The 22,087-nt window shown below is 50.6% G+C and overlaps 1 protein-coding gene across 3 annotated transcripts; it reads left to right on the top strand.

Annotated features, from left to right (window-relative positions):
* The first annotated feature begins 962 nt into the window (after positions 1-962).
* PKM (pyruvate kinase M1/2) lies at positions 963-21,918 on the top strand. 3 transcript variants are annotated; one of them, XM_086756936.1, is made up of 11 exons: positions 963-1,078; positions 6,704-6,873; positions 7,256-7,347; positions 10,259-10,390; positions 10,603-10,789; positions 11,618-11,888; positions 12,517-12,667; positions 13,696-13,848; positions 17,372-17,538; positions 20,397-20,578; positions 21,126-21,918. In XM_086756936.1, the coding sequence occupies exons 2-11, from the start codon at positions 6,723-6,725 to the stop codon at positions 21,230-21,232; spliced, it is 1,593 nt and encodes a 530-aa protein (XP_086613062.1). In that variant the 5' UTR covers positions 963-1,078; positions 6,704-6,722; the 3' UTR covers positions 21,233-21,918. The 3 variants fall into 3 exon arrangements, with proteins under 3 accessions (XP_086613062.1, XP_010127049.1, XP_010127050.1); XM_010128747.2 differs by lacking the exons at positions 963-1,078; positions 17,372-17,538 and adding exons at positions 6,436-6,491; positions 18,045-18,211; XM_010128748.2 differs by lacking the exon at positions 963-1,078 and adding an exon at positions 6,436-6,491.
* The last annotated feature ends 169 nt before the right edge of the window (positions 21,919-22,087 follow it).

Raw genomic sequence — 22,087 nt, 5'->3', positions numbered from 1 at the left:
AGAACTGGGTCACAATTTTGGGTCCCGGTAGAGCTGGCCTGGTGCCCCCACAGCCCAGGACAGGGCCCCCAGTGTGGGATCACCATGGTCTCAGCACAGGGTGGCCATTTTGGGTCCCTGTTTGGCTAGCCCGGTGTCCCCAGGGCCCAGCACAGGGTCTGTGTGGCAGGTGCCCGTGTCAATGACCTGGGGTCCCCAGTGTCCCCAGCACACAATCCACATGGGCCCAGTGTAGAGCATCCATCCTGGGCCCCCGATGTCCCCAGAGAAGGTCCCCATGGTCCTAGGACAGGGTCCCCAATGCCTGCAGCATGGGGCCCTCAGTGTCCCCAGGCCATGGTCACTGTGGATCCCCAGCTCAGGGTCCCCATGGCCCTGGCACAGGGTGGCCATCTTGGGTCCAGCAGGTGTCCCTGTGGTCCCAGCACGAGGTCCCCAACGTCACCATCGTGGGGTCCCCAACATCTCCATTCTGGTGCCCCCGGCATCCCCAGCACAGTGTCCCCATGATCCCACAGCAGAGTATCCAGGTTGGGTCCCCGATGACCCCAGCCCAGGGTCCCCAGGGTCCTTGAGGGGTCAAGTTAGAGGCTGAGGACCCTCCCACTCCACCCCAAATCGCCCGACACTACTGCCTGCCCCGGGGCAGACCCCAGCCCTTGGTGCCCAACAGCGCCCCGGGACGGTTGGGGGTGCTGTGAAGTGTGTGTTGGGGCAGTGGGAGGTGCGGGCTCTTTAAGAGCAGAGCGGCGAAGCGCGGCGCCTTTAAGAGCGGCGGGGCGCGGTCCCTTTAAGGCGGCTGCCACTCTCCGGCTGCGTGCGCGGCGGCCGCGCTGCCTCCTCATTGGCCGGTCGGGCGCGTGTGGCGTTGCAACGGTTTTCCTCGGCTCCTTTGTGCGTCCGCCGAAAAAAGGAGTCCCGACGCCCCGGCCACCCCCGGTGGAGCAGGCGGCGGAGGGATCCGAGGGGGGCGGTGCTGCGGCCGGCTGGGATCACCTTGGCGGGGCCGGGGGCCGGCGCGCAGAGGAGCGGCGGCTCTCGGAGAGAACGGGCGAGGGGCGAGGCCAGGCAGCGGCAGGTAACGGCGGCCTGGGCCGGCGGCGAGGGCCAGCGGGCGGCGGCCAGCCAGTAGTGGGGCCCGCTACCGCCGCCATCATCCCCGTTCCCGCCGTGGGGTGAGGGTCGCCCCTCAGGCGGAGGTTGCGGGGCAGGGGGATGGCGCGGGCACGTGGCGCTGGCCCGACCGGCCCCGCTCGGAGCGTCCCGGGCACCGCCGGCCGCTGGGAAGGGAAGGACGGGGGACACGGAGGGGCACTGGGGCGAAGTACCGGGGGCGGCGGGGCGGCGGGGGAGGTGTGTCCCACAGCGCTGCGGTAAAACGGGGCGCGGGGCTCGGCATTGCACCGTCTCGCATGGCTTCGCCGCCGCTGGGGCTGTTGGACCGGAGTCTTCTGGGAGGCTGAGTCGGGCGGGGGATAGAACCGGAGCCGAGGCGGAGGTGGAGCCGGAGCGCTTTACCGGCTTCCCCCCCGCTTCCCCCCCCCAGCCGCGGCCGCGCTCTGAAGGGCATCGGCGGAGATCAGCCCTCGGCTCGCTGAGCCCGCCGGGGATGCTGCCGCCTCTTTATTACCCCCCCCACCCCGCGCCGGGAGAGAAAGGCCCCTTCGGAATTCATCTCCTCCCGTAATTACGCCTGCCGAAACACGTCCGATTGATTTGGACAGCCCCTTGAACTGTGAAAACCTTTGAAACGTGTTTAAACCCCTCTTTGCAGGGCTAGCAGGGCATGAATAGCGCTTTTGTCGGCTGGCGTTGGCAGACTCCCGGCTGTCTCCGCAGACTAATAAAAGTAGACGGCGATCTCTGAAATCCTGCTTTGTTCTGATAAGGCGACTAGTTATCGCTGAGGACCAGGTTAACAAAAATCAGTGTTCTGCGGAGATTTTTTTGCGATGTTAATGTCTTAACTTTCTGGCTGCCTCCTGCTCCTGTGGAGGGCTGCAGCTAATCCTGGCGTGCCTTCGCCTGGAGGCTGGATGACAAAGAGGTTTTTTTGGTTACTCGCATACCTCCAGGGAAACTCCAGGCCTTGTTGCACAACCAGAAGTGCTTAATTAAAAAAAAAATCAATCATTTGCACATAACTTTATGCCCGACATCCCATTTATAAAGCAGAATTTAGACTAATTTAGATGAGTGCAAGTTTGGTGGCCTGATGGGTGATGCTGATGCCAGCTCGTTTCCAAACCATCCCCAGATTAACGAGGGCCTCTTCTGCCGCGGCAGGAAGCTCTGCTGCCAGCCACGTGTTTGAAGCTGGGACTTTTGCCTGCAAAACCCTTCCGAGAAACTTCACTTTCACTTGATAACGAGCTTGCCGAGACTGCGGTGCTGCCTCCGAGCCCATTGCTCGAGCAGCCTGCGTTTTTCTTTACTACCTACTTCTTTACCCACACAAAGCTGTAAATTTTACGAAAACCTTAATTATTTGCTTTAGCTGGAGTGATCCAATGCCAGGGTTAACTCCCTTTCCACGTGCTGAGCTGATAATTTAATTTAAGACAAACAAAACGTTTCCCAGGCTGGCCGGCCACGTGCTGGTCCTTTATCCCGGCCGGAGGCCGTTGTTCTCCCCAGGGAAGATGGTGCTGGGGCTGCTGCAGCGGGGGGTGATGGATGGCACGTAGGGAATGGGGCTGCAGTACCTTGTCGCTGCCGCCTGCAACTGGGCGCGCAGAAAATTCCTGGGGCTGGGGATGCAGCAGAGGGATGTATAGTTCCACTAAATATATAGTTCAAATATATTTAAATATTAAAAAAAAAAAACCCTTCAAAACTTTATTTTATAATGCAGAAAAGATTTTTGCAGTTTTCTTGAATGCATTTAGCCTTGATTTTTCACTGATGTGGGGCCAGGCTGCAAGGCTCCTTGTCGTCTGTCGGAGCAACACGCTGCAAGGCTAAGTTGGTGGGTGCGTCCACGCTACAAATGTCCTTAAGATAAATCTTTCTCGTCACCAAATATCTGATGCTCATCACTTCTACTCACTTTTTTTTTTTTTTTTGCTAAGCCTCCTGTATGCTTTTGCCCCCCAGGGAGGGCAGACTCGGTTAAGTCCTGCGTGTAGCTAAAGGCTAAGCTGTCTGCTGATCTCACCAAGCGCTGTGCTGGCCAGCCTGACCTTCCCGGCCCCCATAACTCATTTGCTGAAAAGCCAGAGAGGGCATCTCCATTGCAGACCTGCAACTTGCTGCTGGGGAGAGCGTACACCAGCCGGAGCAGGTGGTGGCTGCTGGGTCCCATCCAGCATTGCAGAAAGGAGATGGCATTTTGGGGTGGCCATCTTGTACTTACGTAACGGCACGACGACACCTCCTGCAGCAGCCACCCCAGGAAGAATGTGTTGGTGCCCCCTTTTCTAAGGGAGGAGTTGACAGGCTGTATTAAAAGCCTGCTTTGCTGTGGAGATGTGTTTTTTTTTTTTTCTGTTGAGTGCCTTTTGCTTCTGGAACAAAGCAAGTTTTGGGTTTTTTTTTGGTTTTTTTTTTGTTGTTGTTTGTTTGGGTTTTTTTTGTTTTTTGTTCTTCAGGCTTTTTTTTGGGAATCTGAAGGCCTGCCTGGTTTCATAACTCTGCCTTTCTCCAATAAAGCGCTAACTCAAACCATTTCTGCCTCTGGCTAGGGACACTGGGCATGAGCAGCCTTGTTCTGCAGCGTCAGTGAGGTTGTGTAAGTGAAGCTGACCAATGAAACCTGGATCATCACTCACCACGAGTTCCCCCCACGCTGCCTGCAACTCTTACCGGCAGTAAAATGTCTTTGTCTGGCGTGGCGGTGGTTAACACCGGTCCTGCCTGGGGACAGTCCCTGGGAGGCCTCCTCACTGCAGTTTCCACTTCTCTTTGTCACCTGATAACGGGAAAAGGCTTGGCCCGGGGTTGGGATTGCTGGGGTGGGGGTTGCCAGTGCCTCTCCCTTCCCCTTTCCCGAGGGCGGATCTGGTGGTACTGTGGATTTAGGGTTTGTCATCGGGCCACAGAATGAGCTGGACCTCGGAGTTAGTCATCTCATTACTGCAAAACCGGTTATCCTGACCTCAAACAGCTCTTTCTAGAATGTTCAAGAGCTGGGGAGATACCAGCCATCTTCAGGACGTCCTGCCTGAAGTACAGGCAGCCCAAGTAATAAACTTCGGGATTTCAGTTATTCCTTGAGGAAGGAATTCAGATCTATTCAGTGCTGGAAACATTCAGACTTTGTAGGGTCTTGCTTACTCTGCTTCCTTGCTCAGCCCAGACTGAGTACTCTGTGTCTGGCATCCTGGAAGTCCTTGCTCCTCTCTTTGATTTAAAAAAAAAAAAAAAAAAGCCTGGAGCAGGGGGGAATGCCAGACATTCCTATTACATTTATAAGACTCGTCCTTCCAGTAGAATTCAGTCAGTGCTTTGTAAATACATGGTAATGGGAGGCAGGAAGAAGTATTAAAAAGTGAAGCCTGTTGGTAGCGGGACACGGTGCTGCGGGCAGATGGGTATTTGGGATACTTTTTGGCTGCTACGTTTGTGTTCTCGCCCCTGGACAAGGTCATGGTGTCTCTGATTAATTCTTCTGAGCTTGCTGAACTAGTGGAAAATCTTGTGAAGGGGATTCTGTCTGACAACTTAACTTTGCTTTCTCTTTATATACTTGTAAAGATTTTAGGGGGTCATTTGCAAATTACTTGAGTGGGTGGGGGATTTCCCTGAGAGAGAGCCTATCTTTAAAAACTCCCAAGTCGTGCTCTGGGTGCAGTTACCGTCTCAGGATCCCGTTGTTTCGTTTTCCTCTTGTTCCCAGAAGCTGCGCAGACCTGCTTGCCCGTGTTTGCGGGGAGGCAATTTCCCAGCAAAGGGTTATTTTTTTTGGCATCTAGAGAAGCCGGCACTGCTCTGCAGGTGTCGGAGAATGCAGCAGCAAGTGTTAGAGGGCTAAAACACAATGTTTCGGGGCTGACCAGCGGGTTTTCCTATAATAATGGGACTTTGTCGGGCTTTTTATGTGGGCAGACCTTCTTGTACTGACTCCAGTGAATCAGCAGCTTCTGGCAGGGCTGAGGGAAAGGAGCCATTGCCAGGACAAATTATGGTTTTCGCTGGCCTGACTCCTTTCTGCCGCATGGGAGCGAGGCGATGGTGAGTCAGGGCTGCCTGCAAGAGGATCTGCACGATCTGCACGTACGTGGGGAAGGTCTGCAGAGCAGAAGTGGCTGAGGGGAGGAGCGTCGGCGGGAACTGCGGCACCGGGCAGGCACATGGCAGGCTGGCAGGGGATCTCCCTGCCTTTGCTTTAGAGTCATGGCTTTGTTCTGGTCAGCCCCACTGGCTTTTGCAAAGGGTTTCTTAGTGTCTGTGTTCCAGCTCATCATTGGGTTGTTGTTTTTTGGTTGGTTTTTTTTTTTTTTTTTTTTTGTCTGCCTAGGGCAGACAGAACAAAACCCCTGCTCTGTCCCTGCCTTTAGCTGAGCAGCAGCCCATGTTTCTGCGAGCGCCCCGCTAAAGGCGAACCTTACATGTGAAGGCAGCTTATGCTGAAGAAGCAGCCTGCTTTGAACATCCCCTGCATGCCCAGGGGATGAAGTCTGAAGTCAGACCACTGTTTGAAGTCAAAGCTAGTGATCTGCCCATGCCAGTAGCCACCACCTTGCATCACTTTCTTACCGAAAGCTTTTTGAAAACCAGCAATCTCGCCTGGGCAGGTCGAAGAGGACAAACAGCTCTTAGCTGCTGCTGCTGCTGCTTGAGAACAAGATTATTGCGGTACAGCCTGAGGTGTGCAATTAGAAATGCCCAGGGGCACCAGCACTGCTGGGAAGTGGGTGTCCTCCCATCCCAGTGGACTTCAGTTCAGCTTCCTCTTGGGACTGGGGGCTGTTCCTGCTGTTGTGGGGATGCTCTAGTCCTGTAGAGGCAAGCAGCCTGAGCTCAGAGAGGTTTTTTTATCCAAACTTTAGGCGGAGAAAAAAAAAATCTAAGTCAGTTTTAAACCTTGTGGTGGCTTTCTGCTGCTCTTGGTGAGGGGGAACGCAGGGGATGGGGGAGACCTGCAACATCTTCAGTTTGAAGAGGGACCTTGAGCATATTAAAAGTCTTCAGTCTTTTACGTGTTCTCTGCCAAGGTGTTGTGTTTAATCAACTCAAGTCTACTTGCTTGTACAGGCTTAAAGGATGGGGTTTAAGCTTAGGCAGACTTTGCCGTGATTAGGTGCTTCTCGGCAGAAGACTGCCTGTGTAAGAGCGCATCTGCAGTCACGCTAGCGCCGAGACACGCCGGTCCCCAGTCGCGACGGGAAATGCAGTCAAGGCCTGTAGGAGAAGTGACTTGAGAGCTGGGAGGGAGGAGGCAGAATCTCTGCCTGCGCACTCAAGTGCTTGAATTTTGTTGCGTTGTGTAGCTCCAAGGGAAGACTGGCAATGAAGAGAAGCTATGAAGGGAACATCTGCATAGAAGGCAGGTGAGCTTTGGGTGGTGTATGTGGGGGATGACATGGAAATAGAAATGTGTCTTGCCTGTATCTAAGACTCTCAGGTAGAAACATAAGAGTAGTTTGATCCAGTAGCAGCTTTCTTGTTGCCTCCATATTCATCATGTGGATGTGTTGGTGTCTCTGCCTCATGAGCAAGTTTGGGTGATCCCTAAACCTGGCACCACTGTCTTCTTGTCTAGACACAGGATCCCAGCAACCATGTCGAAGCACCACGATGCAGGGACTGCTTTCATCCAGACTCAGCAGCTGCATGCTGCCATGGCGGACACCTTCCTGGAGCACATGTGCCGCTTGGACATCGACTCGGAGCCAACCATTGCGAGAAACACCGGCATCATCTGCACCATTGGTAGGTGATTCCTAGGTAGGGGAGAATTGCAGCTTGAACCTCTGTATCAGTGAAACTTGTTAGGGAAATTGCAAGAAGGCTTCAGCTTTCATCCCTTGCCAGGGCTTAACTTGTGTGTTGAAAGAACACAACTTTCCCACGTCTGCCTAACCCATGTTATTGCTAGGAGTGAATTCAGTAGCCAGGGAAATCAGAACTGGTCAGGTTCTGCTGCGCTCCTCGAGGCATGTTAAAACAGTCTTTGGTGTTGTAGAGATGAGCTGCTTCAGCACTCAGCAAGTCTGTATCCATTATACCTTTTCTCTTTCACGTGGAACAGCCTGGCATGTGTGGGTTATCTCATTGTTTTTACAATGTTAATATTCAAACTGTTTTCTCCTAGGCCCGGCCTCCCGCTCGGTGGAGAAGCTGAAGGAAATGATTAAATCTGGAATGAATGTTGCCCGCCTCAACTTCTCTCACGGCACCCACGAGGTAAGGGTGGGGTCTGAGCTGAGGCCTGACTGGCCTGTGTGTGTGTGTCTGTCTGCTGACCCTGTCTCTCACGGAAGAGGGAAATCCAGCTTACTCCAGACCAGCCTTGGTGTGGAAGACAAAACTGAGCTCTGCTTTTGTGGAAAGCAGATGAGTTGTACATATTGAGCCTGGGTAATTGCTGATAACATTTAAGTGCGCTTTCTGAGCTATTTTGAAAGCAATTCCAGCCGATTTCACACCCTTCTCTGTACCAGGGAGTCAGGTAACTGATATTTCAAACTTGTGAAATCCTTCAGTTCTCCCTCCAGCTGTACAAAGCTGTTGCTTCTCGGTTAATAGCAGGAGCTGAGAACATCCATTCCTGTTTTGCTGTGCACCTTTGCAGGAGTGCAAACTGTCAGTTGTTCGTCTCGCTTCTGGTTTTATTGCTGGGGCTCTTGCAAGCAGGCAATCAATGAATAACCTTATCTCAAAAGAAAACTGTTAGTGATTTAAAGTAGTTACTGTGCATAGTTTAAGGCATTGAAGTCCTGGGTTTGCTCAGCTAACTAGCTACTCTGGTTGTGTTCCTGGCAGTCATAAGGTTGGCACCATGGTACTTGGGAGGCGGTGCAGTGAGCTTATAAGAATAAGGTCAAAAGAAATCAACACTGTGGCAGACAAACTCTCGTTGATATAAATAGTTGAGATCCTCAGCGATACTGGAGGAGTGGAGGATCCCATTCCAGGTTGCCTAGAATGCCACCGTGAGCCTTCCTGCTAAGTTTTTTTACCCTGGCTGCCCTTCAGCTTTCAAAATGTCAGGCTATAGCCCGTAGCAGCTGAAGGTGGCTTTACTTGCTGAACCGTGAGCCTTACAGTGTGTAACAGCTTGGCCTCTCACCCTCATGGCCTTTAAAGGCCACAGGGCACTGTCAGAATCTAAAGGTCTGATGCTTAACTGTGGAGAACCGTCAGACCTTGACTAAACACCCTGGGGTAGTGTCAGGGCATAGGCTGCAGTTAGCAAAATGTGCCTGAAGAAAGGGTAGCGTGGAATAACCCTGCCTCTCAGTAGCCAGATCCTGCAGCTGGGTGGGTCTTGGGGTGTCTTGTCAAGGAGTTGGTGGCCAGGCTGAAACTGAATTTGCACACTTACTGCCCAGCGGAGCTGCTGCTGTGGTTTGTGTGCTTGTTAGCTGAGATTGAGGAGAGCGACTGTGGCTTTCTGCTTTGGATGAGGTCTCACTGCACATTTCGTACAGATGAGATTAGATTACAGCAGAGTCTGGTCTTGCTGTCATCTCCTGTTGAGTTTGACTGTCAGCTGTAGCCAGTCTTAAGTTTGAGTTCTGTCTTAGTTCTTCCAAAACACTCCAGTTTCCAGTGAAACCCCAGAGAGTTTTCATCTGTCGTGAGTGCTTTGGTTCTTGTGTCCGTTTGAAAGTGTTCAACAGAACTTCAACTTTAACAGAGGTACTTTAGCACCTGACTGCAATCCTTTTATATAGGAAAAAAAATTGCTTTTACTTCCAGCCCTGCCTGCATTCCTGGTCTGCATACGTAACTTGTCAGGAAGTCAGGCTCCCTAGGAGCCAGTTAGTCATCGCTATCAAAGTAAAAAGGAAAAATCCAGTGGCTGGAACCAGATAAATTTAATAGCACCCTTCAGATGAGTTTCCTGTACTGCACCCATTTAGTGGAATGAAAGCGTCAAGGCCTTCTCAGTCTCAACTTGCACACTCCATCAGTAAACTAAATAATTTTTCCTGCTCTAAAGAGTTCGCAGTTGCAGTGTATCTCTGGCCAAGGGCATGCACACAAACTTTAGCACAGCTTTTTCCAGCCCCACCTTCTTGGCGCTGGATTATTGTCCCCATGATACTGCAGTCGGTGTGCAGGGCTCGTGTCGAGACAGGTGGATGCTGTGGGGGGAGCTGAGCGTTTCCGGGTGAGTCAGGTCAAACGCTGTTTGTCTGTGGCACAGAGAGAGGAAAGGGTATTTCTTATCTGCAAAAGTCTGTTAAGTGTTATGCAACTTGCAGTCAAGGTTATCTCTTAATGTTGTTTAAACAAGTAAAGTAAACTGATCTGCTGGTCATCTGAAGCTCATTTGAGGTAGTTGGGATGGGAGATTTCCCACAGAACTGTCTGTCCTGAAACTGGCAGCATTAGCAAAAATGCTCTTGCACATGTGAATGTTTGGAAGCCAAGTGCGTGGTGCTGTAGCATGAACTTCTGTCTGTGATTGCTTTGGCTCTCAAAATGTAAATACTTAAATGGGTAACGTACTCCTAGGAAATCCTTTATCTTTAGGGGAAATTTAAGCCAAAGAGTTATAAAAAGGCTTGTCTATCTGCTTGCCTGTGGAACTGGTAAGAGGGGTCAGGTTGTGAGGGAGTCTGCAGTGCAGAGACTGGCATCCTCCCTTTTGTGCTCCGAAAGGAGGAAGAGAACAGCCATGTGTGGCAGTCACTTACCTATGGCATTCTACTGGCATTCAGGTGACTTCCAATGGACGTAATTGTCCAATTGTCAGTGCTGCCCATGTTCTGCTGAAATGTACTTCCGAACGGCCTGTTGGTCAATGGGCTATCTTCAAATGGCAAGTGTATGACCTAATGGAAAATCCCTTCAGCTGAGCACCTGTGCTGTCTCCTTGAGTTCTTTTGGGATTAGAACTGGGGGGACCAAAGGCACAGACAGATAATTCCCAGACTCCACTTTCCTGTGGGGAATGCCTTTGTATCTTCATATTCTGCTTTTCTGGAAGCTCAGTGTGACTTAAGTTCTCAAACTAGAACTGAAATTGAGCATAATGCAAGAGCAGAGCTATCAGCTTGGGCAGTGTTTGGGATGTGTAGTGACCTTTTCCGTAAACAGTGGAGTAGAAATGGCCTGAACGTTTCCATCTCTTTTTCCTTGCTAGTATCATGAGGGCACAATCAAGAACGTGCGAGAAGCTACAGAGAGCTTTGCCTCTGATCCCATCACCTACAGACCTGTGGCTATTGCACTGGATACCAAGGGACCTGAAATCCGAACTGGACTCATTAAGGGAGTAAGTTGCTTTTTTTTCTTTTTTTTTTTTTTGTCCCCTCCCACTTTTTTACTGCATGAGACTAGATACCGTGCTATACCTGTGGCCTTTTCCAAGCCAAAAAAGTCTTAGGAAATGAGGTACCAAACCAATTACCAAAAGTTTTGGAGAACTGCTGCAGGCTGGGAGGTGGTTGTGTGCTGTTTTTTACTGAAACATGTTTTGGCCCTCAGAGTGGCACAGCAGAAGTGGAACTCAAGAGGGGTGCAACTCTGAAAGTGACCCTGGATGATGCCTTCATGGAGAAGTGTGATGAGAATGTGCTGTGGGTGGACTACAAGAATCTCACAAAGGTTGTAGATGTTGGCAGCAAAATCTATGTGGATGACGGTCTGATTTCCTTGCTGGTTAAGGAGAAAGGTGGGTAACAACCATTCCAGCTATGCTTGCTTGGTTTTTTTTTTTTTTAATCAGAACGTGTTTGCTTTCCCTCCAGTAACTGTTTTTTAGCTTGCTAGTTCTCTATTAAAGAAAGGAGTGCGTGGTTCTTAATGCTGTAGTGAGACTTTGAGCAAGACTATCTACTTCAACTGTAGGAAGTTTCAAAAAAACTAATTTCAGCAGAGTTTTACCAAACTGTTATGTAATGCACCTCTTCAAAGGTGAATGTGTGGTAGGGCCATACCAAAACTCATGGTCAAATCCTGTTTAGCCAGGCTAATTCATGCTTTTAATGCAGAATTTAACTAGTTTTACAGTACAGACCCTGAATTTTGTGGTTATAGACAGAACTAGCTTTAACTGGTAATGTAGGTGCAAGGTTAGTTCCACAATACTTCCTTTATAGTGCTGCCTAAACTGCTCTAGCCTCAAGGTATCACCTCTAGTCCCAGAGTGTGTAGGGAGATGGAGGTGGGGCTTTTGGGGTGCTCAGTTTGATATTCCAGGGCTCCTGTGTGCAGCAGTGCGACTTGGTAGCTTTTCTGGGGAGGCAGTTGCAACCTCCTGCATAGAACAAATGGGATCTTCTCCAAGAACAGCATAGAAGTGATTTTAAATTGGTCTGTTGTGCTCCCATGGGTAGATTATGAGCTTGTGTTACATAAATCCTCTGAAGAGACTGGTGATGTGGTTTTTATCATGTGCAGTTGCTGTTGGCCCTGCTGTTCTCAGGCAGGGAGGTGGTGTGGGAGCTGGCAGCAGGGAGCCTGCTGGTAAACACTGTCCGTGGGAACACATTTGTTTCAGGCAAGGACTATGTCGTGACGGAGGTCGAGAACGGCGGCATGCTCGGCAGCAAGAAGGGAGTGAACCTGCCTGGCGCCGCAGTCGATCTGCCTGCGGTCTCTGAAAAGGACATTCAGGACCTAAAATTCGGTGTGGAGCAGAATGTGGATATGGTGTTTGCTTCCTTCATCCGCAAAGCTGCTGATGTCCATGCTGTCAGGAAGGTGCTAGGGGAAAAGGGAAAGAACATCAAGATCATCAGCAAGATCGAGAACCACGAGGGTGTGCGCAGGTGAGCTTTGCGCAGGTGACACTTCAGGTTTGTCACCCTGTATTGATGGAAGAACACAGCCCCTTTGGTCTATAGTCCAGACTCCTGGTCTCTGACTTGCAGCAAACTTACTAGTCCGAGTAACAGGGTTATAGTGCAGGCTGTAACTTAATGCCACATGACTTGATGTAGCTGCAGTATGAGCAGTAGGTTATGTAACTCTCATGCTCTCAGCTCGTGGGGACAGTGTCGCAGTTTCCCTGCATCCCTGAAAAATCCGCAATAATCTTTGTAGCGGGTATGAGTTTAGGCTTACCAAACTTACTGTCCTGGATGCAAATTGGTGAGCTAATGCATGGGAATCACCAAGTCTGTGACAAACTGGGAGGCTAAAATATCTCATATAACTCATGCTCCTCTTGATCCAGCTTTGTGTAGCACTTCACAGGTGCTATGACTTGGTCTTGTTTTCCTTCCTCCTGGCTTGGCATTACAGGATACCAAAATGGCGCATGGAAGGGCTGTGTGCTGACAGCGCAGCTGCGTATTGCGCTCAGAGCAATGCTCCCTTTCAGAGAGGGAGGACAGAACAGGCAGGAAGCTGCTTTGCAGAACAAATGGGGTAACAAAAGTCTTCTCTTGCTCTCAGGTTTGATGAGATCATGGAGGCCAGCGATGGCATTATGGTGGCCCGTGGTGACCTGGGAATTGAGATTCCCGCTGAAAAAGTCTTCCTTGCCCAGAAGATGATGATTGGCCGCTGCAACAGGGCTGGCAAACCCATCATCTGTGCTACTCAGGTACTGGAAATGCAATGGTAGCTCGTAACTGCTAGAGTCTGGCAGGGTGTGAATGTCAGTAGCTGTCACGGCTTGGTGGTGTTTGCTAGAGACAGAGATGCCAAAAGCAATGAGGTGTTGCTCATAGCCAAATAGCTCATCTGGAGGCACCTCTTTACATATGTGTTTGGGATCTTCCCCAATGAAGGTCGCAGGACCTCTTGTGCGGCTGCTGAAAATTTTACCCCTCAAAACTTCATGCAGTATGAGCCTTTCGGGCTACCTAAACAGATTCTGAGAAAAAAAATCACGTATGTTTTGCCTTGGCATCTTGTAGCAGCACATCTGTGTCTAACAGAGAAGAGTTGCTAAGGTTCCCAGGTATCTTACAAGATGGTCCCATGCTGCAGCATCAGAAGGAACCGAGAAGAAGATCTGTCTCCTTATTGTTCTGCTCAAGTTCACTGATTCCAGTAGGGATCATGTGCAGGCAGTCCTCAGGCACTGGGAGCACTAGTTTCCTGTCTGTGTTTGCTCTGCGCACAGGCTGTGGAAGCGAAAACTGTCTCTAGACAGTAGTCATCAGGTAAGGTTCTGGAGTTACAGTGGTGTATGCTCCTTCCTCTTCCTGTATTGTTACTGAAATGCAACTGAAATGCCACCAGGCAGTGTTTAATGAGGAAATGAGGGATGTTTGCCCAGTGGTGAGCTGCAGCAGGGGGGGAAGTGAACACCTGAGGATTTGAGCTTTCTGTAAAGATATCTAGCACAGTACTCTATTCTAAAGAAGTCTAAGTTCCTTGGACCAAGCCCTGTGCTGAAAAAATCAAGTTGGAAACTTGGAATACTGCATCTGTGGTGCTGTGTAGACTAAATCCCTCTGGAAAAGGAGTAGACATAGAACAGGTACAGGTTCTACAACAGGGACTCTTCTCCCAGGCTGCATCCTGTCTTCTGCCCTATCTGTAACGTATATTGATGTGCACTAGGGAAAAAGCAGCTGGTTCCTTCTGCAGTGTCTTGATTTCTTTGGATTTGTTGTCTTTCAGATGCTGGAAAGCATGATCAAGAAACCTCGCCCCACCCGTGCTGAGGGCAGTGATGTTGCTAATGCTGTCCTGGACGGAGCGGACTGCATCATGCTCTCCGGAGAGACTGCCAAGGGAGACTACCCGCTCGAGGCCGTGCGCATGCAGCACGCTGTGAGTAATGCCTTCACTCTGGTGGGGAGCCAGTCCCAGAGGTGAACATAGCAGTGTGTTGTTGCCCTGCATCTTCCATCTGAGCCAGGCACCTGAAGATGTAAATGTGTCTGGTGCTAGGTGGCAGCACCTAGCAATCCAAAGTAGTGATTTCTTTGTTCATGCTCCTGCTGTGAGTGTTTCTTTACCTAACATGGTCCTGAGGACCTGAAACCTCACTTTGTGTACTCCAAACTACTGTCAGGCAGAGCTGAGAGCTGCTCTGCAGCACTCTGAGCTCTGAAACTTCATACTTCTCATATGAATTTTTGTTTAGGGCAAGGGAAAGGAGTTTTTTCTTGTTACTGTGGTATGAGTTTCTTCAAATGCCCTACTTGTTGTGGCATATTAAATGCCTCAAACTTCTTCAAGGTCAGGGAGCTGCTTAAGCAGTTTACCTCGAGATAATGAAAAGTATCACCTGACTCCTCCATGGTGGCAGGGAGGGGGAGGCTTCTGAGTCTGATTTACAGCACTGTTGCATTCAGCACCTCGTGCATTTGGTGTTGGGGGTGTTTGTTGCATGAGTACTGACAGCACCATATTTTTACATGCCTGAACTGCCAGAAACCTCTGCTCTGCTTCGAGTTCACCCAGCTCGTGTTTCAGCTGATAAAAAGCCTGATGCCAAGTGTCTACAAGTGTTGCTTCTCCCCAGTTACCAGTGCTGGGGAGTTATCACAGCAGTGATAACTCTCACCAGTTTTATTTGCAATTCAGGTGATATAGATTAACCAACTCAGCTAGTGTTTGTTTGCAGTGCATTATGTAAAAATCTTACCTTTATCTGGTCAGCATGGAGTGGTGTTTTTCGCACGTGGCAAATGCAAAATATGATTTGATAATTACTGGGCAGTGACTGCTGGTTTACAATCTGAACACTAACGGTGCACCTGAAAGATTCTTCCTCAGTTTTTCACCCCTAAATCATGAGGGTTTACTTTCTACAAAGACTTGGCAACTTGCTGCTACAAACCTTACACCTGAATTTCCATTCTGCTGTTAACTCTTAGACTCAGGCAAGTTGTGTTGTACCTGTAGCCTGAGCTCAGGATCTGTTGCACATGCTTCCCTCTTCCTGCAGACCTAGGAATACTGATGTTCACTCTACCAGGCCCCTGGAAAAACACTGAAGGTTTTAACCCTCTGTGCAGAGGAGCAGATACAGATTCACTTTATTTGATGTAACATGGCACAGGTGCCAACTCTGCGGCAGTAGGAGCACCTCCCCCTACAGTCAGGATATTTTGTCTGAGCTAATTCAGTTGGTATTAGTCAGGAGAAGCCCTGCCCAGCAGTAGTGCCCTGAAGAACCATGGTCTGAAAACCTGCAGCATGGCCAGAACGAGTATTTCCTTCTGAAAAGGTCAGGAGGTCATAGTGGGGAGAGAGCACCTTACCTCTGGTGAAGAGTGGCTGCTGTATGCGTTCCCCAGCTTGAAATTGGTATCGATTTGGATTTATGCATTTGTTGATCCAGTCCTGTTACAGGAGTATTCCAAGTAAAACTCCCTCTGTAGTGAGGTGCAAATGGCAAACATGAGCTGTGATGCTGAGAATGATCAGGGTCTGTGCTATGTAGTATCCTTGCACCTTTCTAAAAGACTTGATCTGTCTGTGCCTGACCTGTCCCAGCAGATTTGCTGCGCCTCTGCAGTGGTTTCGCTTAGCGATTCCTTTCCAGCTAGCATTGTAGAAACGAGCTTGCTCTTCAGTAGCTGGCATCTCTGTGGCACAAATGCCATGTGCCTCGAGTTTAGTAGCAAGTTCCAAATATTGGACAGGCTGTTTCCAGCTTGTGGGAGTGGGCTTCCTGCCAACACCAGACCGTGATCCGCAGTTGTTTTCAAATGCCACCCTGGCCATTCTGTAGATCTAACAGGCCCAAGGATGAATAGCCACTCCCTTTTCCTTTTTCCCCATTTCCACCCTCGTATCTCCCAGTGTGTACCGACTGCAAACCCTCTAGCCATTTCTGTGGGAGTAAAGCTGTCTGTGACGTGGAGTTAAGAGTTGCTGTGCCCTCCACTGCCAAAGCAGGCGCGTATATACACACCTTCTCTAACAACTGGGAAATGCAGGCTTCCCTCTAAACTCAGGTTCACTATGCGTGTTATGCAGAGTTGCCTGCCTTGGACCTGGACCTGGAGCTGAAGATAAACTACCTGGCTACCAGCTCTTGCAGTGTTTTGAGGAGAACGCTTCCATTTTATGTGATGGCAAGCATAAAGCCAGCAGTAATAAAACTGATTGCTTTAGGACCGCAGTTGGCACTGGAGTGCTGTTCTGGGCTGTCACATGTCCTGTTATTTTTAGACATAAGGTTCTTAACTACTTTGGCTTAAACTGATATCTGAGGAAGAGGGATAAGTCCTATCATTGCATAAAATAATTCATTAACACTAGAGTAGTGAAATTCTTGCTTGGAAGGGGTCTTGCTCCAAAGCTTTCACTGTAAGGGCACTTCAGTCTCTGCTTGAACATCAACTCATCACGCTTTGTGTAGTGGCTGCTTGCTTTCTGGAGCAGCTGAATGAAGTTGTCCTTGAAAAGATCATCAACCTTTGCATGCTTTTCTAGTCTCTGCAAGCCTTCTTTATCAGGTTGTCAAGGGCTAACGCAGCCTTCCGAGATGAGAATTGTTTTTAAATGTGAGTGATTCCCAGTGTACTGGGATGAATAGATTACTGCACTTGTTGCAAATGCTTAGTCTGGACAGAAAGCCCTTAGTTGTGCCTCTGCATCTCTCATCTGTCCAAGTCTAGCACTGTACAAATACCCCAACGTATGTGATGTGACAATCCTGTAAGGAAGACTTCCTGTTTATTTCTCTGTTACTGAAAGGGAAGTTGGTACAGCACTTGGAGGTGAAACTTTATTGGCTCTCAGGTTAAACTAAATCTAATGAGGCTGGGATAGAGCCCATCTCCCCTTTTCAGGGGTGAGATGGAAAGCTCACTGCTTGCTTGTTGGCTCCGTGAAGACTGTTCCAACAGTCTTGTGTGGTTTGGGAGAGTATGAAGGGCAGACATGGAGCTACAGGGATTGTCCCTTGAGGAATCAGAGGCGGGTAGATGGCATGAGAATCTCTCAAGGAAGTAATAATTATGCGGCTGCAAACAAAGTGTGGTCTGACTCAGAGCTGGCTTGCTGTTGTCCTTGAAAAGCAATCCATGTTTGCCTGCTCTGAAAGGACTTCAAAATATAGCAAGAATGGCACCTTTGAAATACCTGCCTGGTGACCAGGACTCACCAGTTAAGTGACATGCTGGACTAGCCAGCATGGCTGTGGCGTGTTAGACTGAGTTGCATTCAGCAAACTCACAACCTGAGAGCCAAAGAGTTTTGCAGCCTGACCTTTAATACCTTTGGCATGTAATACTATGACAATTAAGCAACTTAAGGTGATTTCATGTTACTCTGGTATATATTTCCTTCTTTTCTTTCCTCTCTTCTCCTCCTTCCCTCCTACTCGGGCCTGCAGATCGCTCGTGAGGCTGAGGCAGCAATGTTTCATCGTCAGCTGTTCGAAGAAATTTTCCGCCTCAATGTTAACAACAGGGACCCTGCTGATGCCATGGCATTAGGCGCAGTGGAGGCCTCTTTTAAGTGCTTAGCTCCAGCCCTGATAGTCCTGACTGAGTCCGGCAGGTAGGGCTCAGAGAGGGGGCTTGGTGCCAAGTTCTTTCCATGAGTGAAAACACGCTCCATTCTAACACTGCAAATATTTAGCAAGCAGCTCGCTGCTACGGTATCAGCCTTGCATAACTGCTGCTGTCTGAGTTGAGTTTATCTCTGTGGCAGGAAGGGACTCCAGGTAGGCAGGAGCAGAGCGAGAGTGCCTGGCAGTTGGCATGAATGTCACCTGAGTGTGGGCTCAGCAGGGTGAGGTGACTCAGTAGGTGCCACCAATTCAGAAAAGACACGTTGAGAATCAAATGGTTCCTCCATAAGGCTGTGCTGTTTGGGTGGCCGAGTGTTGTGGCCATCACCCTAGTGTGTTGAACTAAATCTGGACTTGCTAATTGATAACTCTTAATATCAAAAGCTGATGGTGTTTGTGTGACACCTTGCTGACAGAGCACCTCGTGTTACCCTGTGCTGCCCTGAGCGACTGATGTGAGTGTTGTCTTCCCGAATGCATGTTGCTCTTATAGATTGCCCGGGAAGCCGAAGCCGCCATCTTTCACAGGCAGTTGTTTGAGGAACTGCGTCGTCTGACTTCCCTGAACTGTGATCCCACGGAGGCTGCTGCTGTTGGCGCTGTGGAAGCGTCCTTCAAGTGCTGCAGCGGGGCCATTATTGTCCTCACCAAGTCTGGAAGGTAGGAGGTGACAGGTTCCCTCAGGTCAAGCCCAGTTCCTGACAGGGTGGGGGAAGGAGCCTCGCAGAATGATGGCTTTGAAAAACTAGAGCTGTAATGGTGAAGCCTGGGTTTTGGCAGCGACCGAGAGCCCAGGTCAGTTTCTCAGGAGACGGGCAGACATCTCAAACATCTGCATATACGTAACCTCTGAGTTCCTCACCCTGCCTCTGCCGGTGTGGCACCAGCACCAAGCCCTGCCTCCTGTTGCTGTTGTGAATGGCATCTCTGCCAGCAGTGCTGGCTGGAAGAGTCAAGAGAAAATAAGTGTTGCAGCTGTGATTCAAACTTCTTGGCAAGAAATCCTCTATTTAACAGTAAGGCAGAAGTTTGTTGGATGCAGAATGCAGAATCTCCTTTTTTTTGGTCTTTTTTAAAATTGAGGGCCTTGGCATTTTATAGTAGCGTCCAAATTATTGGTCCTTTGCTGAACTTTTCAGGCATCAGCCCTGCTTACCTAAGCCCAAGTGGTGAAGAGGACCTGCTTAGCCTAGAATTGTTACGCAGGGAAACGGAAAGTGTTGGAAACTTCCTCTTACAGGCTTCCTTATGCCTGCCTGTGAGTAATCTCACTGAACAAGCAGGCACCCAGCAGCCAAGTGCTGCCTGCACTCAGGTGAGCTCAGTACCTTGGCTGCAGGTGAGGGACAGCAATGCAGACGCGCTGGAACTACACATTTTGGGATTTCTGTCCAGCAAGGATGACAGCGCTGAGTAAAGACTCGCTCTTCCATTTGTGGAAAGGGAGCTGAGACCTTGCTGATCAGCTTTTCCATCTAGAGGAAGTAGGCTGCCCACTCTCAAAAGCATGTCTGACCATGAGTCTCAGACTGATTTCTGGAAGAGAATCTGAATTTCCTGCACTGGATTCGGACCAAAGAAATAGTGCAGCAGCAGAGATGTGATTATATGCGCTGGGCATGATCTACCTGAAGAACTGGACCATCGGTGAATCCCTCACCTAGACTTGCAGCTTAAAGTCATTTGAAGCAGCTGCTTTCTGCAGAGATGAGGAGGGACTACAAGCACTGAGCTTCTCGATACCTTTGTACTTCTAATGTTTCTTTGTAAAAGGTTCCAGTCTTACACTTGACCTTTTTAAAGAGATTTGAACTCTGATATTTGAATATTTTTAGCTGTGGATTCTGTTACAGCCTTTGAGTACCTGGATCTCCTAGAGCTACCGGGAGGGTTCTTGGACAGCGTGGGAAGGATTGTCTGAGAGCTGGCACGTGTGTTTGGGTGCTTCAAGCCGACTGCTACTGCCTGCTTTAAACAGCAATCTTCGAGTATTGCTGAGCTTGGCTCCACTAAACAAGGCTGCAAAAGCTAGTGGAGATACTGGCATGCTCGTGGAGCTGTAAATGCCGTGGCCTTGCAGTTTTAATCTCCATTTATTTGCAGATGCCCTCTGTAAGCCATGCCCGGGGAAGGGGAAGCCGTGCTCCCCACCCAGGGGTGTGCTGCTTGCTATGTTAAGGCACTTTAAGGATTCTGTGCCCAACTTCCCAGTACAAATCTGGCCTCGGTTGCATTTGTTTCCTGTTGGGTGCAAGAGCAGAGCTGTGTACACTGGAAGCAGCCTGTTTACTGGCTTCAGCAGGTGAACGTGGCTGGGAGGCAAATGGCTTCCTCCTTGGCAAGCTTTGGGTAGCGCTCCTGGCGTAGGCTCTTTCCATCCCATAAACTGGGAGCTCCTCGAAACAGGGACCCCCACTGAGATGCCAAGGACTGCTTGCAGAGGCCGGAATAAATGGCACCTCGCCACCTTAACGTAGCAACAGAGACAAATACAGGCTTGTTTTCAGGACCAAAACACGTGGATGGCGCTTCCTAAACTCGGAGGCGAGGTGATTTTCACCACAAGACTGGAGTAGGGACTGTCGCCAAGGGACAGCCTTTGGTGGTGGTCCGCCCAGTTGCCTAACTGGAAATTCAGCAGAGCATCAGGCTCATTGGTGAGCTTGGCTCTTGCCAGCATCTCCCGTGGTCGTCCTCTGCGTCCCTCCTGGGGTTTTGTGGAGCCCTCCAGGGCGGCAGGCGAGCCGCGCTGCTGCTCGTGCTCCCTTTGGCTGTACAGAGGCTTTCTCTCGAGCGGCTGTGCCTTGTAACACTGTGCTTCACCTCGTGTCTGGTTTCCTTCTAGGTCAGCACACCTGGTGTCCCGGTACCGCCCGCGGGCTCCCATCATCGCTGTGACCCGCAATGACCAGACGGCGCGCCAGGCTCACCTGTACCGGGGCATCTTCCCCGTGCTGTGCAAAGAACCAGCCCATGACGCGTGGGCGGAGGATGTGGACCTCCGCGTGAACCTGGGCATGAATGTTGGTGAGTGACACTACCCTGGCCTCACCTGGGGAACGGTCTGGTGGGACATGGTGGTCCTGAGTGCTTCAGATGGTGCTTTTGGGGCTGCCAGTGGGGACCAGTGACAAAGGGAGGGGAGCTGGCTGCCTTGCCATAACGGTGTCCGATTGGGAAATGAGGTACAGTAGTTACGTAAGCACACCACATCCCATGGGGAAATGAGACAGCAGGTTTGTCACAGCGGCCTTAAAATAGCTTTTAGCAGAAAACCAGTTTGGTTTTAACATGGTGGGTGCTTGAATGGCCATGCTCATCGCGCCTGAGAGACAAGAGAAGCTTGGAGCAGGGTCACTCCTTTCTCCAGCCCCTGCTGTTAAATTTCAAGCTCCCTGTCAACAGAGGAGCCCAGAGTGGTGGCGAAGGGTCTGAAATGGGTGGGTAGCAGGGGAATGGGGACTTGATACGAACTCAGAGGCGTGGCTGCTGTGGGAGTGGCAAGTGATGTTCCCCTGCGGCGAGCTGAGGGTGGTGGGACCGAGCTCTGACACCTCCCTCTCTTCTCTCCTAGGCAAAGCGCGTGGGTTCTTCAAGAGCGGTGACCTGGTCATCGTCCTGACGGGCTGGCGCCCTGGCTCGGGCTACACCAACACCATGCGTGTGGTGCCCGTGCCCTGAATAACCCACTCCAACCTGCGGCAACCCCCTCCCTTCCCCTCCGCTCCCCTCTCCCCTCGCGTTAGACCAGCCATCGCTTGCGATGTTCTCCTTGTCCCTAGAGTGGATGTAGGTTGCTAAACACCACCCAGTGCAGCAGCAGGAGGGGGAAGAGACCTTAAATCACTAAAAAAAATATATATATACTTGAAGTGTTTAGTTTTTTTAAAAACCTCTCCCCGTAGTGAAGTTCTGCCCCTATGTGTGTTGCAGCCAGCGTAGGAGGTTCCTGCGTGCTGCTGGGACCCCTCTTCGCCTAGTGACTGTCCTCAGGGTGTGAAGTGTCCCTCTCCCTGCCCTGGTTCGGAGGGACAGGAAGGGGAGAGGCGACGCCTGGTCAACGGTTCGGCTGTACCCTCCTCGCTGGAGGCGAGCTGCTACTCCCTGCCCCTGCAGCCAGAACCTCCCCACAGACCAAATCCAAGGTGATTCCCACCCCCTCTTAGCTGTTTTTTGTTTTTTTTTTTTTTCCTGTTCCGAGGGTAGGGGTAGAAGGGTGTAGGCTCCCAGTGTCACCTGATGTCACCTCATGTCACTTGCCTACGTGTCACCTGTGTTCCTCCCAGCCTCCCTCACCCTGCACTCCCGTGGCCCTGGGGCTGGTGGAGCACAACTGTCCGTCAATAAAGAGAAGCTGAAGCACCCGCCGAGCTGCCCCGTTCATTGGCCCGACGGGCTGGGGGGAAGGCGGTGGCGGGAGTCCGGCCAGTCGTGGGGCAGCACCTGGAGGGGGGCCGGAGCCCGGCAGCACCGAGGTGTCCGCGGCCCCTTTAAGAGGCGGGTCCTTGCTGGGCTCCACCCCCTTTCACGCCAGTG

The sequence above is a fragment of the Chlamydotis macqueenii genome, chromosome 12 (assembly GCF_036417535.1).
Source record: "Chlamydotis macqueenii isolate bChlMac1 chromosome 12, bChlMac1.mat, whole genome shotgun sequence".
NCBI classification, from domain to species: domain Eukaryota; kingdom Metazoa; phylum Chordata; class Aves; order Otidiformes; family Otididae; genus Chlamydotis; species Chlamydotis macqueenii.
This window is presented reverse-complemented; position numbering and strand designations above follow the sequence as displayed.

Coding starts and splice junctions, on each gene's coding strand:
- PKM (XM_010128747.2), top strand. CDS start 6,451: ATGAAGAGAAGCTATGAAGGGAACATCTGCATAGAAGGCAG. Junction 6,874..7,255: donor CGGCATCATCTGCACCATTG/GTAGGTGATTCC, acceptor GTTTTCTCCTAG/GCCCGGCCTCCCGCTCGGTG. Junction 20,579..21,125: donor GAACCTGGGCATGAATGTTG/GTGAGTGACACT, acceptor CTTCTCTCCTAG/GCAAAGCGCGTGGGTTCTTC.